Source organism: Aquarana catesbeiana, linkage group LG01 (assembly GCF_042186555.1).
Source record: "Aquarana catesbeiana isolate 2022-GZ linkage group LG01, ASM4218655v1, whole genome shotgun sequence".
Classification (NCBI taxonomy): Eukaryota; Metazoa; Chordata; class Amphibia; order Anura; family Ranidae; genus Aquarana; species Aquarana catesbeiana.
In genome coordinates, this window is record NC_133324.1 from 969,498,266 (window position 1) to 969,514,514 (window position 16,249).

At 45.2% G+C, this 16,249-nt stretch overlaps 1 protein-coding gene across 1 annotated transcript in view; it reads right to left on the reverse strand.

Annotated features, from left to right (window-relative positions):
- LOC141122543 (proteinase-activated receptor 1-like) overlaps window positions 1–16,249 on the reverse strand; it is a 105,796-nt gene that overhangs the window by 16,673 nt on the left and 72,874 nt on the right. Inside the window, exon 7 of the mRNA XM_073611982.1 lies at window positions 11,541–11,558. Coding sequence (XP_073468083.1) covers window positions 11,541–11,558 — 18 coding nt within the window. The remainder of the gene's footprint in view (window positions 1–11,540; window positions 11,559–16,249) is intronic.

Here is a 16,249-nt window from a genome sequence, read left to right on the forward strand (position 1 = left end):
CCCCACCCCCCCACCACTTCAACCTTTGCAGCAATGCTGGCAGCACCGGGGAGGGAAAATGGCTAATTCGGTCTAATTTGGACATTTCCACTTAGGGGTGTACTCACTTGTGTTGCCAGCGGTTTAGACATTAATGGCTGTGTGTTGAGTTATTTTGAGGGGACAGCAAATTTACACTGTTATACAAGCTGTACACTCACTACTTTACATTGTAGCAAAGTGTCATTTCTTCAGTGTTGTCACATGAAAAGATATAATAAAATATTTACAAAAATGTGTGTATATATATATATATATATATATATATATATATATATATATATATATATATATATATAATATGTGATTCTGTACTTGCAAAATATGCTGAAGAAATCTCCCTTCATTGAGTCTGGCTGCATCCATTTTAACTGTGGGCAGCTGAAGCTGCTGTCTGTCCACTTCCTGTATTTACACAGACACACAGAGGCACACCTCCAGCTTTGCAGCTCTCATTGACCCTCTTATGACTCGTCCCCCCCTCTCTTCCTGGCAAACTCTCATGAGAGAGAGAGCTGTGCATGATATCATAAGCCTAGGCTAATGACCAGACAAGAAACAGGAAGTGGGCTGTATAAGGTATTTACTGGCAGAAAAAAATGTTTTACTATCCAAAGTTAAAACAACAACAAGGGCAGAAGATTTAATAGATGCAAAGATGAAAAAAAATCAATGAAGTTCCACTTTAAGCGCAGTTTCTTTTTTCTTCATAAGCATTCACCTGGCCCTGACCAATTCTGACCTTATTTAGCTTAAAGTGGTGTTTTCCAGCCACAAAAATTTTTTTTTTTTAAAGTCAACAGCTACAAACAGTTTAAGGGGAACTCTGCGCCAAAATTTTTTTAAAAAATGGCGTGGGGTCCCCTCCAAAATCCATACCAGACCCTTATCCGAGCACGCAATCTGGCAGGCCTCAGGAAAATAGGGGGGGAACGAGAGAGCGCCCCTCCTCCTGAACCGTACCAGGCCACATGCCCTCAACATGAGGAGGATGCTTTGGGATCCCCAAAGCACCTTGTCCCCATGTTGATGGGGACAAGGGCCTCATCCCCACAACCCTTGCGCGGTGGTTGTGGGGGTCTGCGGGTGGTTGGCTTATCAGGATCTGGAAGCCCGCTTTAACAAGGTAGGCAAGTAAAGGCGCAAAATTGCTAGGCATTCCTATGTACCCATTATGTGAATAACAGGAGGTGATGATTGATAAAATCCGTAAAAAGTCTGTATGGGAAAAAGAAGGGGACTCAATACAACGTTCTGAAAAGTTTTCAAAGTCCACACAAATGGCTGCCTTCCTGGAAGAGCTGAACCTAAGCCCCAACAATCTGCAGAAAGAACACAAGGAGAGGAGGCGCCTCTAAGTGCAGTATTAAAACCAGATTTATTAAAAAACTCTGTGCAAAACACTCACATTTTGTAGAATAACATTAGGCATGTAATGTGGCTAAAAGTCCAGGAGGAGAGGGGTCCGTCAGATCCGTCACAACTAGCGCTGGGTCCTGCTGTGCGTGCGGCTGTGCCTGAACACCGCTGAAGCCGGCCGCGGTGATGGAGTTCCAGAGCGAGGCCTGGGACGCTGATGGAAGGCAGGCGCGGAGCTGTGACGTCACTGGAATGCGACGCGTTTCGTGAGCGTGCGGGCTACGATGGCACGGTAGCCGCGCTCCTTCATCAAAGCTACAGATGAAACGAGGAAGTGGTTTAAGAAGAGAATGGGGGCGGGGACTGGAGAGAGAAGGGGAGGAAGGAAGAGCGGATTGACAAGAACACAGGGAGGGAGGGGGGGGAGAGGAGAACGGAGAATAATGGCTATGTGTCTGGTTTATCCAAAGAAATGACAAGGTGTGTGTTCTTCTCTATATATTAAGCTTTGATGAAGGAGCGCGGCTACCGTGCCATCGTAGCCCGCACGCTCACGAAACGCGTCGCATTCCAGTGACGTCACAGCTCCGCGCCTGCCTTCCATCAGCGTCCCAGGCCTCGCTCTGGAACTCCATCACCGCGGCCGGCTTCAGCGGTGTTCAGGCACAGCCGCACGCACAGCAGGACCCAGCGCTAGTTGTGACGGATCTGACGGACCCCTCTCCTCATGGACTTTTAGCCACATTACATGCCTAATGTTATTCTACAAAATGTGAGTGTTTTGCACAGAGTTTTTTTAATAAATCTGGTTTTAATACTGCACTTAGAGGCGCCTCCTCTCCTTGTGTTCTTTCCACTTTAACAAGGGGACACCCAGATCCCGGCCTCCCCCCATGTACATTGTACCCCTACTATTTCACAAAAAAGTGTCAAAAATAGTAAAAAAGAGACTTTGGGACAAGTCATTATTAAAAAATAAAAATGTCCCATGATGTAAATCCATCTAATGCCGCCCGGTGGACTGAAAAAAAAAAAAAACCCGCAACAGCTCCGCCTCCACGGGAGGCTCCCGCAGAGTGATGCTTCTTCTCGATGACAGCTGTTATATAGCTGAGGGTTGGGCCACCCGATGACGTAAACGGGTGACCCCGCCTTCTTCTGACGTCACATGGCATCAGAGGGTGGCAGGGTCTCCCGTTTACATCACCGGATGGCCCTGCCCTCAGCTATATAACAGCTGTCACTGAGAAAAAGCGTCATCAGTGGGAGCCTCCCATGGTGGTGGAGCTGTTGCAGCATTTATTTTTATTTTTCCGGTCCATCGGGCAGCGTGAGATGGATTTACATCATACATTTTTTTTTTTTTAATAAAGGACTTGTCCCAACATGTCTCCTGTCTTTTTTACTATTTTTTGACACTTTTTTGTGAAATGATAGGGGTACAATGTACCCGTTACCAAATCACATAGGGGGGGAGGCCATGATCTGGGGGTCGCCTTGTTAAAGGGGCTTCCAGATTCCGATAAGCCCCAGACCCGCAGACCCCCACAACCACCGGGCAAGGGTTGTGGGGATGAGGCCCTTGTCCCCATCAGCACAAGGTGCTTTAGGGACCCCAAAGCATCCTCCCCATGTTGAGGGCATGTGGCCTGGTACGGTTCAGGAGGGGGGGCTCTCTCTCATCTCCCCCCTATTTTCCTGCAGCCTGTCATGTTACGTGCTTTGATAAGGGTCTGGTATGGATTTGGGGGGGACCCCTACGCCATTTTTTTTTATTTTGCCGCAAGCTTCCCCCTAAAATCCATACCAGACCTGAAGGGCCTGGTGTGGATCTTGGGGAGCCCCCCACGCAATTTTTAAAAAAAAAAAATTGGTTCGGGGTTCCCCTTAATATTTATACCAGACGCAAAGGGCCTGGTAATGGACGGGGGGGTGGGGAACCCATGCCATTTTTTTCAATGATTTTTATCTATATTGCTGAGACCCGACAATTCATTACAGCCACGATCAGTTTTAAATGACTTTTTTCCTTTAGAAATGTAATTTTGCTGTGGTATTGTTCTAAACACGGGAAAACTGCGCCACTTTACAGGCATACTATAGACACCCCCAGGCACAATATTTAAAGGAACATTTCATTTTTATTGTTTCACTTTGTGCATCTTTAAAATCACTGCTCCCGAAAATTGATACATGTCCCCTGGGGCAGGACCCGGGTCCTCAAACACTTTTTATGCCAATAATTTGCATATAAGCCGCACTTTTGATTTTTCATGTTCGTGTCCCATAGACGTTAAAGGTGTTCACGTGTTCGTCCAAATTTTTTGCCGTTCGCAAGTTCTGGTGCGAATCGAACTGGGGGGGGGGTGTTCGGCTCATCCTTATCTGTCCATTGGATCAGGTGGAGGTGCCGCCATTACAACTGAAGGAAACCGGCAGTGGAGCCTTGAGGCTTTACTCCCGGTTTCCTACTGCACATGCTCGAGTCGCACGGCACTTTGTGAATGGCCAGCTTGTCTTCTGGGACACACACAGGTCCCAGAAGACAGCAGGGGGGCTCGCCACACAAGAGGACATGATGGCCTGCGCCAAAGTCCGACTGGATCGGAAGTACAATTAGTACTTAAAAAAAAGGTACCAAAGAAAAAAACATTTTTTTTTAAATATCCAAAAACGAGGGGTGGAGGGGTGGTCTTTCGTTTAAGACCACCTCTCAAAAGTGGGTGGAACTCCGCTTTAACACAGTGATTTCCTATGATCTTCAGCTCCATCTAGTGGCCATAATGTGGTATTTTTTTAATGAAATTTCTCAATCAGAAAAAGAACCGCATTATGACCACCAGATGGAGTTGATGATTAGGGATGGGCCCAGGAGTGTTTGAACTCTCCTGAGCTCTCCGGCCAAGAAGTTATCAAAGCCAGCAGCCAATCATAGGCAGTGAAGGCATTCCCTAACCCACAACCACAAGTAAGCAATAAGCATACTGTGAGGCAGGGAATGCCTCCGCTGCCTATGATTGGCTCCATCCAGCACCAGGCCCATAGGTTTCTTTCTTTATTTAGTAGTGCATGGTCCACATTGAAACTATTACTAACTATTTGAATTTTTTATTTTTTTTGAAAAGCCAGTGGCGTGTGAAACACACCCAAAAACTCCACTCGGTGCCAAAAAAAGTGCACACACATAAAGACTGATACACAAAAATGTGCAACGGGTGTTACAATGTCCCCCACTAAGGAAGGACCTTACCCTGATCCCCCGGGGCGTTAGGCTCCAAACGGGGACTGAGGTACATCACATGGGTCCATCTGGCTGAAACCAGATGGACCCCCTTTCTCTGGAGGGTCTGCCGAAACAGACCCACCCAAGTACTAGGTGGGGCTCCCCCCGAAGGGAGACCCCATGAGAGAGGGCGAACCAAGCCAGAAGGCCTATGTCCCCCCCCTCCCAAGACTTTCAGGGTTGGCCCGAGGACCGACACCCTACTCATCACACTGTGACAAAACGTGACAACACCAAACAAAAAAAATACAAAAAAGTGACAAACACAGGGATATATAAAAAGAAAGTGGGGAAGAAGGAAGTGGGAGAGTGAAAAGTGACCATTGTGTAATACAATGGCCTGCCGTCCGGCCAGGAATAAAAATTTCCCCTGGTCCTAGCCAAAAGGCTCGGCCCTAGAGGCAGGTGCGAAAAACGTTTGTTGTGGTGAAGTGACCATGGTGCCATAACTCAAGATGGCGAATCACAGTGAATATACGGCACCCCTGAACTGCCACTTCAGGAGCACATTCACCACTGCATTTTTATTGCAACCCTGACCACCAACCCAGACCAGTGCAGCCCCCACTCCACACAGGAAGGACTGAAGTTCTGGGAGCTCGGGGAGAGCCCTTTACCATCAGGCTCAACCCTCACCCCCATCCCTCCCTCCTAATTACACTCAGGAGATACTAACTACTCCCCCCCCCCCCCCCGAAGGAGGAGCCGGCGTTCTCTCCCGAGAAACTGTATGGAGCTAGGACTACCACAATCCAGGCCAGAAGGCCAGGGACCCAACCCTTCAGCCCGGACCCAGTGGTTCTCCATCCCCATCAGAAGGCTTCCCTTTCGGCTACGAACCGCTCCAGGTTACCTTTACACCAGCAGGTTTTGCATAGCCACTGCCACCCCTGGTCCACTTCACTGTAGCACAGGAACGGGAGCAAGCGTCATCTCCTGGTAACTGATAAGAACAGATTTTTTTTTTTTTTTTTTTTTTTTTTCTTCCACTCAGATTGAATCACATAAACTCAGCTAAACTCATGCACTCGGGGCTATACTGAGCAGTGTTCCATACATCATATGTGGCATAAAGATATCAAAAGAATAAAATCATCATACAGTAAAAACCATAAAAAAGTATTTACACACTAACCTTCACCCACCCCCCACCTGGAAAAATTCCAAAAATCATCCGCCTCATCCACCCCCATACTTCTTCTTTCTACCGCCAACACGTAAAACATCCTCGCCTTCACCCAATCCACGCAGTCACTTTCAGCCAACACCATTTTCTTCTTCACCAACGCACATCTTGTCTCCCACATCACTTCTCTTACAACAGCTGACATAACAAACATTTTACGCTGTTTTCCTTTACCACCTCCCACCACACCAAGAACACCCGCTTCAAACGACACACCAACAATCCCCACCACCCTTTCCACAAAACCACATAGTAACCTCCAAAACTTTTTGGCAAAAAAACACTCCCAGAAAAGGTGCCTCACGATTTCAATCCCAGCACATCCTTCCCTGGGACACCCCTCCCTCCTCACCAAGTCCCTTGATTTTAAAAAGGACATTGTAGCCAGGCAGTTATGCAAAGACACCACACCACCTCCCTCTGTTTATTCGTAATTCCCTTAAAGAGCATATTCCTCCACACAATCTCTGCTTTGTTAAGGCTTAATCCAAAAATATTGGTCGGTAGTTCATCTTTTCTCAACCATTCCCTTAAAGTTTCTTTCTTACGAGCCCCTTCACCCAACTCCTGCAAATGATTTCTCTGAAAGAATGTGGTCATTTTTAAATAGTACACGGGAGAGATCAATGACATAGGCCTCGTAAGATCCCTTCCGCACCACCCCCACTTCAACAAAGGCCATCCTATCAGATAGCGCATTAATGCTGATGTCTTCCCACCTGCCGAAAAAGTCCTAAGATGAACCAACCACCATTGAACCTCCAAAAAACGAACTAAATTAGGAAAGTTATAACCTCCCTGCTGTACACTTTTCATCACCACCTCTCTGGCAACCTTTTCAATTTTAGAGCCCCAAAAAAACATGAAAAGCATCCTCGTAATCTTCTGTACCCACCTTTTATTTGGAGGGAAGACTACGGAAAAATACGTCAACAAAGGGAGTATTACAGCTTTAACAACCAAAGTCTTGCCAGAAAAAGAAAGCCTCCTAGTCTTCCATAAGCTCAACTTTTTTCCCACCTTTTCCACCCCTTTAGCCGTATTCACTTGGTTTGCCAGGTTTCTCTGAAAATGCACCCCCAATAACTCCACCTCCTGCACACTCTTTAATTTACATTTAGATACATCACATGTACCACTTAATACACAAATACTGCTCTTACCCCAATTTACACACAATCCGGATATTGCCCCGAAAATCCCAAGCTGCAACTCCGCTCTAGACACATCTCTCGTTGCGTTACAAAGGAAATTAACATCATCCATGTAACAGAGTGTTTTGACAGGCTCATTCCCACACCCAGGTATAAACATTCCCTTAAAACATTTATCATTCCACACGTGTTTCAGCAGAGGTTCCATCACGCAAATAAACGCGACAGGAGATAAGGGACACCCCTGCCTTACCCCAGACATCACGTTGACTTCTTTAGACAATTCCCCATTGATGAGGATTTGACTACTAATCCCGCTATACAAACACTCTACCACTTTAACGAAGTCCTCAGGAATCCCCATCTGCCTCAACACTGTAAAGAGGAACTTATGTGCTACCCGGTCATATGCCTTCTCAAGATCGATACTCACCACAGCTAACGGTAAGTTGTTACATTGAGCATAGAATACAAGATCCCTCAGGAGGATTAGATTGTCGGAAATCCTCCGTCCGGGTACGGCACAGACCTGCCATTCTCCAATGAGGCTATCCACCACCCTCCTCATCCTGTCAGCTAGTACTTTGGCAAAGATCTTATAGTCACAGTTAAGCAGTGAAATAGGTCGCCAATTCCTAATATCCCGCTGATCACCTTTCTTCTTATACAGAAGAGTAATAATTCCCTTCTTCATTGAAGGAGAAACTCTTTTCTCCCTCATGCAGGTCCTGATTACTTCACACACATCATCTTTCAGTATTGGCCAACATTCTGCGTAGAACTCCACCGGTAATCCATCCGCTCCAGGGGTCTTATTCTTTTTCATCCTCCTTACCACATTCTCCACCTCTTCTTCCTCCACCGGATCCAAAAGCATCTCTGCATCTTCTTTCTTCAAATTACCTTGCACCACCTCACAATACTCCTGCATTTCTTCTTCTGTTGCGCCCCCACCACCACCATACAGATCAGCGTAAAAGGACCTAATGGATTCCACCATCCTCTCTCCGCTTACCTCTTCTTCACCTTCCAACACTGACAAAAACATCTTCCTCGGCCCAAAGGATTTCTTGAAGAAATATGCAGAGCACTGCTCATCCTCCTCCATCTCTTGTACTTTCGCTCTGAACACGATGGCCTTCCCACGATCCTTGAGTATGGCATTCCGGGCTTCACGCACTTCCCTCAGCTCTTCCTCCACCTCCAACCCCATCCTCTTACACTTAAATAAAAAGTGCATTCTCTCCACCAACCTCCTTGCTTCTCTACGCTTTTCTCTGGCCCTCCCTACACCCACTTTCTTGAAAAAGCCACTTATCATTACTTTTGCCCAATCCCACCACTCCAAGATGTCCTCAAAACTACGTTTCTTAAAGTTGAGCCACTCATAGAACTCTTTAAACTTTATAACCACCCCCTCCTCCTTTAACACAGAACAATTCAATTTCCACGTACCCCTTCCACATTTCCTAGCACCATCTATAAGAAAAGAGCCTGTGAGCATGGCATGATCTGAAAAAGATACTAAATCAGTCTGATATCCAGTCACTTTCAGAGCTGGCGAAACTAAAATAAAATCGATTCTAGATCGTACGGACCCTTTGTCTGAAAAAAAAGTACAGGAAGTATCACTCCCCTGCACCACACCAGCAGTATCCTGCAAATGAAAATCACCTATTATATCATTTAGAGCCCTAGATGTTATGTCCACACTGTCTTCCACACTAGCACCTTGTCTATCCTCCCTCCTCCTCACACAGTTAAAGTCTCCAACCAGAATTTTATTTATTATTTATTTCAGGTACTTATATAGCGCCGTCAATTTATGCAGCGCTTTACATATATATATTATACATTCACATCAGTCCCTATACCCTCAAGGAGCTTACAATCTAAGGTCCCTAACTCACATTCATACCTATACTAGGGCCGATTTAGACAGGATCTAATTAACCTACCAGCATGTCTTTGGAGTGTGGGAGGAAACCGGAGTACCCGGAGGAAACCCACGCAGACACAGGGAGAACATGCAAACTCCAGGCAGGTAGTGTCGGGGTCGGGATTCGAACCAGCGACCCTTCTTACTGCTAGGCGAGAGTGCTACCCACTGCGCCACTGTGCTGCCCCGAAGAATGGTTGGGATTCTACCCGGCAACCATATTTTAAGCGTTTCAAAAAACTTCACACGTTCCTTTCTCACTGCAGGTGCATAAACATTAATAATTCTCACTCTACACCCCACCACCTCCAAAATTGCAATCTGTAACCTCCCCGGCACCACCACCTCATGTGACACACACTGGACAAGCGGATTTTTAACAAGAATCCCAACCCCTTCATTTCTAGATTCACATACAGGAGACCACATAGACACACCGTGCTTCCATTCGTCACACAAAACTCTTTCACTACCACACTCCTGGACACAAATTACATCAGACCGGACCCCTTTCAAATAATCAAAGATGACCGCCCTCCTCCACCCTGAACATATGCTCCTTACATTAACAGAACTCACTGTTAACGCCATCATGAAAAAAAACAAAAAGATTTGTACAGCCATAACAAAAACTTATAAGTGATGCATCTCCTCCTCCATCCCTTTACTTGTAACACTAGCATAAGTCAGTCTCTTCCTCCCAAAGGGAGAACTGGCGGACTCAGACCCTGAGCCCCCATCATCCGGAAAGGAAAGACCTTCCACCCCAGCCCCATCCTCCCGCAGTCTTTTGGTAGAGGATTGGGCAGTCTCGTCCATTGCAATAACTAACTGCTGCCCGCATTCAAGACTTTCATCACTCTCCATTTCGTCATTCTCATCCTCTTCCTCTTCCTCCTCTTCCTCCTCTGCACTGGATGACAAACCACTCATCAATTCAGATAACACTCCCGGACTTGTCAAAGCCACACTTCTCTGTTCTTCCTCTAGGCCACCCTCCTCTAGCCTCGCCGGAGACCCTTGAACCACTCCTTCTTCAACCACCACCGGAGCTATCCTGTCTTCACCTACCACAGTACCGAGGCTCCCAGAGTCAGCACTGCCTCCCGCCCCCGTAACAACAGTAGCAGGGTCAGCGCCAACCTTCCTGCTCACAGCCTCTCCCTGCTCTGTAGGCACAGCATCATTGGCCTGGTGTTCCGAGGTTGCAGCCAGCCGCTCCGCATCAGCAGAGCCAGCACTGCCACCTTCCTCCGGAGCCCCAGCACGTTGCCTCTGCTGCATACGTCTTGCTTGAGTTTTTTTCAATACGTCATGGAATTCGGACTCCCTTTTTGCTGAAAAATATTCTTCACATTGCCGTGCAAGGTGGCCTGACTTTTTGCAAATATCACACATCCGGGTATATTTACACTCTTTAGATGGATGATCTTCATTGCCACAAAATCTACACCTGATCCTGCGATCGCAGTCCCCACTTGCATGTCCGTATATACAACATTTTCTGCAATACACCGGCTGCCCTGGGTAGAAAAGGAACCCCCTCTCACCCCCAATATTGAAAACTGCCGGTGGCCTCTGCACCCCACCAACACAGCCAGGATCAGTCCGAAATTTTCCGTAAAACCTGTATTTTCCCGACCATATGTCAAACTTGTTCAGCACCTTATCACCGCCCCTTAACTCTTCACAGTAGTTCTTCAAAAATGCCCTAACCAAGTTCACATCGGCAAATGGATTATACATGTGAACTACTATGGCTTTCTCTTCCTGTATGAACAAAGGAATAATGTCCATTTTCTGTAACAGTTCGTTATCTGAACTCCTCATCTTCTCATACACGTTCCAGCACATATCAATAGAAAGAAAAGTAACGTCATACAACCTTTGCTGAGGGAAGTCCTGCAGACACACAATATCTCTTACCCTGAGATTAAGGAAGTCCATCAACACGTCCACCACGATCGTCCTCAAGTTAATCTCTCCTTTAAATTCCGGCTTCACCAGGAACCGGATAGAGTCTCGCATCCCACGGACCGCCATTTTTGTACCGGATGGTACCTCGCCTCTTCCTCCGACAAAAGGGAACCCCCGAAGGGGCCCCAAACGCTGTCACCAACCGCCTTAAGAATCGCTCCTCGTTGTCTGGGGACTAGGCCTCGGGCCAATAGCAGCAAGGGGGGGCCCTCCGAAAAGGGACGCTCCCCCCAAGGCCGACCTCCGGGTACCCCAGACACCTCTTGACCAAGTCACATGCAGTAAAACTACACTTGATCTTAGCCAAAAGGAACATTTGAATGACCTTTGATTGGCTGACAGTTTTGACAACTTCACAGTAAGGAGAGCTCAGATGGGTTTGGATTTGTGTCTGATCACGCCTGAGCTTGTCACTTATGGTGACACCACATTACCCAGAGTCTGATAGGGTGTCACAAGAACAGAAAGTAATAGGGAGACCACAGACCTTTTCACACTCCATCCAATAAACAAAAAAGAGTTGGCTGGAGTTCCACTTTAAGTTACATTTTTGTTACAGAATGATGGAAACATAAAAAGACATTTAGTAATGACGCTCCTTACCTGGATAGTCAAAGACCACTGAAAATAAGAGAAGAGAAGGCACAGAGTTAGGTTTGATCTATTATTGATATAAAAGTTATTTTATACACAGTAACGAGGATGTACTACGTGCTCTGAGCCCCAGCAACCAATCAGATCTCAGGTTTCTGTAGTCACATGATAGAAGATATTTTCATTAAGCCCTTATGGTGTTTATAGGTCTGATTTGTTGTGTAGCACCCTCCTAGGTAGGTACTAGAAGAGAGTATAGTTTTTGGTCTTTCTGCTTACCAGGAAGATGGTCAGGTAAATCTTAAGAGTGCTCTCTGCCTACCAGAGAGCAGGATCTACTGGTTAGGTCTGCTCATTGTACTCAGGTGCAGCTCAGCTTGTTCTGACTGTCCCCCACAGGTCCAATAGGGAGGCATATTGGACAGTGGGAGGGGACCTGACAAGTGAGTGCACAGGATTTGTTACAGCCCTGGCAATTGGCAGAAGGAAAAGTGCTGCATTGCATTGTGGGATACTGTATATAAAGCCAGAGTGCATGCGCTTGGGGTGAGTTGAGCCAGGGAACAGAGCCCATGAGGGAGAGGGGCGGCTGCCCTCTCCTCCGCGGAGGAGGTTGAGCAGACCTGGGTGGTCTTCTAAGCTTGAAGAGTATCAGTGAGTGCCAAGCCAGGGACCCGGCAGGGAAGCGGGGGTGGCGCTTGAGGAAGATACTGAGTGCTACAGTGAAAGAGCTCAGTGGATCCAGTGGCTATTGGATCCAAAGTCTAGTAAAAGACTGGGAGTTCATCGAGTGAAGACCCACAGTGAGTGAGTGTGGGGTAAAGAGAACTGTTCCTGTTGCAGAAAGTTGAATACTTTTACTGTTAGTAACAGCTACAAGATTTTTGGCATAGGAGACAGCGGTCCTACCTATACAGAAGTGGTGTCCGGCTGAAGCCTTCACCTGTATAGCTGTCTACCTATAGAAGTATCTTTGCATCTACCTAAGAGTGTCCTGGCCCTTACCCTCTCTCCCACAGTTCTGTTTAGAAGACAATAAATCTCTTTGCATTCACAAAGTGTCTGGCGCCCACCATTTCATCTTGCATTACACCCACCATGCCTTGTAACCCACTCTACATTAAAAGATGTCGGCTCTTCCTAACTCTTGAGGTCACCATTAAGCCAAAAGAGGCTCTGGACTTTGCTACATATATATATTGTGATTCTGTACATGCCAAATATGCTGCAGAAATCTCCCTCCATCGAGTCTGGCTGCAACCATTTGTACTTTTTATCTATATTGCCGAGAGCCGACAATTCATTACAGCCGCGATCAGTTTTAAATGACTTTTTTCCTTTAGAAATATAATTTTGCTGTGGTATTGTTCTAAACACGGGAAAAATGCGCCAATTTACAGGCATACTATAGACACCCCCCAGGCACGATATTTAAAGGAATATTTAATTTTTATTGTTTCACTTTAACCACTTGAGCCCCGGACCATTATGCTGCCTAAGGACCAGAGGTCTTTTTCCAATTTGGCACTGCGTCGCTTTAACTGCTAATTGCGCGGTTATGCAATGCTGTACCCAAACGAAATTTGCGTCCTTTTCTTCCCACAAATAGAGCTTTCTTTTGATGGTATTTGATCACTTCTGCAGTTTTTATTTTTTGCGCTATAAACGGAAAAAGACCGAAAATTTTGAAAAAAAATGATATTTTCTACTTTTTGTTATAAAAAAAATCCAATAAACTCAATTTTAGTCATACATTTAGGCCAAAATGTATTCGGCCACATGTCTTTGGTAAAAAAAATGTCAATAAGCGTATATTTATTGGTTTGCGCAAAAGTTATAGCGTCTACAAACTAGGGTACATTTTCTGGAATTTACACAGCTTTTAGTTTATGACTGCCTATGTCATTTCTTGAGGTGCTAAAATGGCAGGGCAGTACAAAACCCCCCCAAATGACCCCATTTTGGAAAGTAGACACCCCAAGGAAATTGCTGATAGGCATGTTGAACCCATTGAATATTTATTTTTTTTGTCCCAAGTGATTGAATAATGACAAAAAAAAAAAAAAAAAAAAATATTTACAAAAAGTTGTCACTAAATGATATATTGCTCACACAGGCCATGGGCCTATGTGGAATTGCACCCCAAAATATATTCAGCTACTTCTCCTGAGTACGGGGATACCACATGTGTGGGACTTTTTGGGAGCCTAGCCGCGTATGGGACCCCGAAAACCAATCACCGCCTTCAGGATTTCTAAGGGTGTAACTTTTTGATTTCACTCTTCACTGCCTATCACAGTTTCGGAGGCCATGGAATGCCCAGGTGGCACAACCCCCCCCCAAATGACCCCATTTTGGAAAGTAGACACCCCAAGCTATTTGCTGAGAGGCATATTGAGTCCATGGAATATTTTATATTTTGACACAAGTTGCGGGAAAGTGACACTTTTTTTTTTTTTTTTTTTTTTTTGCACAAAGTTGTCACTAAATGATATATTGCTCACACAGGCCATGGGCCTATGTGGAATTGCACCCCAAAATACATTTAGCTGCTTCTCCTGAGTATGGGGATACCACATGTGTGGGACTTTTTGGGAGCCTAGCCGCGTACGGGGCCCCGAAAACCAATCACCGCCTTCAGCGTTTTTAAGGGCGTGAATTTTTGATTTTACTCTTCACTGCCTAACACCGTTTCGGAGGCCATGGAATGCCCAGGTGGCACAAACCCCCCCCAAATGACCCCATTTTGGAAAGTAGACACCCCAAGCTATTTGCTGAGAGGCATGGTGAGTATTTTGCAGCTCTCATTTGTTTTTGAAAATGAAGAAAGACAAGAAAAAACTTTTTTTTTTTTTCTTTTTTCAAATTTCAAAACTTTGTGACAAAAAGTGAGGTCTGCAAAATACTCACTATACCTCTCAGCAAATAGCTTGGGGTGTCTACTTTCCAAAATGGGGTCATTTGGGGGGGTTTTGTGCCACCTGGGCATTCCATGGCCTCCGAAACTGTGATAGGCAGTGAAGAGTGAAATCAAAAATTCACGCCCCTTAGAAAGCCTGAAGGCGGTGCTTGGTTTTCGGGGTCCCGTACACGGCTAGGCTCCCAAAAAGTCTCACACATATGGTATCCCCGTACTCAGGAGAAGCAGCAGAATGTATTTTGGGGTGTAATTTCACATATTCCCATGGCATGTTTGAGCAATATATCATTTAGTGACAACTTTGTGCAAAAAAAAAAAAAAAAAAAAAAAAATTTGTCTCTTTCCCGCAACTTGTGTCGCAATATAAAATATTCCATGGACTCGACATGCCTCTCAGCAAATAGCTTGGGGTGTCTACTTTCCAAAATGGGGTCATTTGGGGGGGTTTTGAACTGTCCTGGCATTTTATGCACAACATTTAGAAGCTTATGTCACACATCACCCACTCTTCTAACCACTTGAAGACAAAGCCCTTTCTGACACTTATTTTTTACATGAAAAAGTTTTTTTTTTTTTGCAAGAAAATTACTTTGAACCCCCAAACATTATATATTTTTTTAAAGCAAATGCCCTACAGATTAAAATGGTGGGTGTTTCATTTTTTTTTTTCACACAGTATTTGCGCAGCGATTTTTCAAACGCATTTTTTGGGGAAAAAACACACTTTTTTAAATTTTAATGCACTAAAACACACTATATTGCCCAAATGTTTGATGAAATAAAAAAGATGATCTTAGACCGAGTACATGGATACCAAACATGACATGCTTTACAATTGCGCACAAACGTGCAGTGGCAACAAAATAAATACATTTTTAAAAGCCTTTAAAAGCCTTTACAGGTTACCACTTTAGATCTACAGAGGAGGTCTACTGCAAAAATTACTGCCCTCGATCTGACCTTCGCGGCGATACCTCACATGCATGGTGCAATTGCTGTTTACGTTTGACGACAGACCGCCGCTTGCGTTCGCCTTAGCGCAAGAGCAGGGGGCGACAGGGGTGCTTTTTTTTTTTTTTTTTTTTTTCTTTATTATTTTTTTGCTTTTTTATCTTATTTTTAAACTGTTCCTTTCATTTTTTTTTTTTTTAAATCATTTTTATTGTTATCTCGGGGAATGTAAATATCCCCTATGATAGCAATAGGTAGTGACAGGTACTCTTTTTTGAAAAAATTGGGGTCTATTAGACCCTAGATCTCTCCTCTGCCCTCAAAGCATCTGACCACACCAAGATCGGTGTGATAAAATGCTTCCCCAATTTCCCAATGGCGCTATTTACATCCGGCGAAATCTAAGTCATAAAATGCTCGTAGCTTCCGGTTTCTTAGGCCATAGAGATGTTTGGAGCCACTCTTGTCTCTGATCAGCTCTATGGTCAGCTGGCTGAATCACCGGCTGCATTCTCAGGTTCCCTGTTGAGACAGGAGAGCCAGAGAAAAACACGGAAGACGGTGGGGGGGGGGGGGGGCATTCCCTCCCACGGGTTGTAAAGGCAGTCTAGAGGCTAATTAGCCGCTAGGATTGCTTTTACATGAAAGCCGACCGCTGGCTGAAAAGAATGATACCAAGATGATACCTAAACCTGCAGGCATCATTCTGGTATAACCACTCAAAGTTGTGAATGGCGTACCTGAAGACAAAAAAATGGTTAACAATAAAGCACAGTAAACAATAAAGTATAAATAATTACATACCTGAAAAACAAACATGATAAAACATAATAACAATAACAATAAC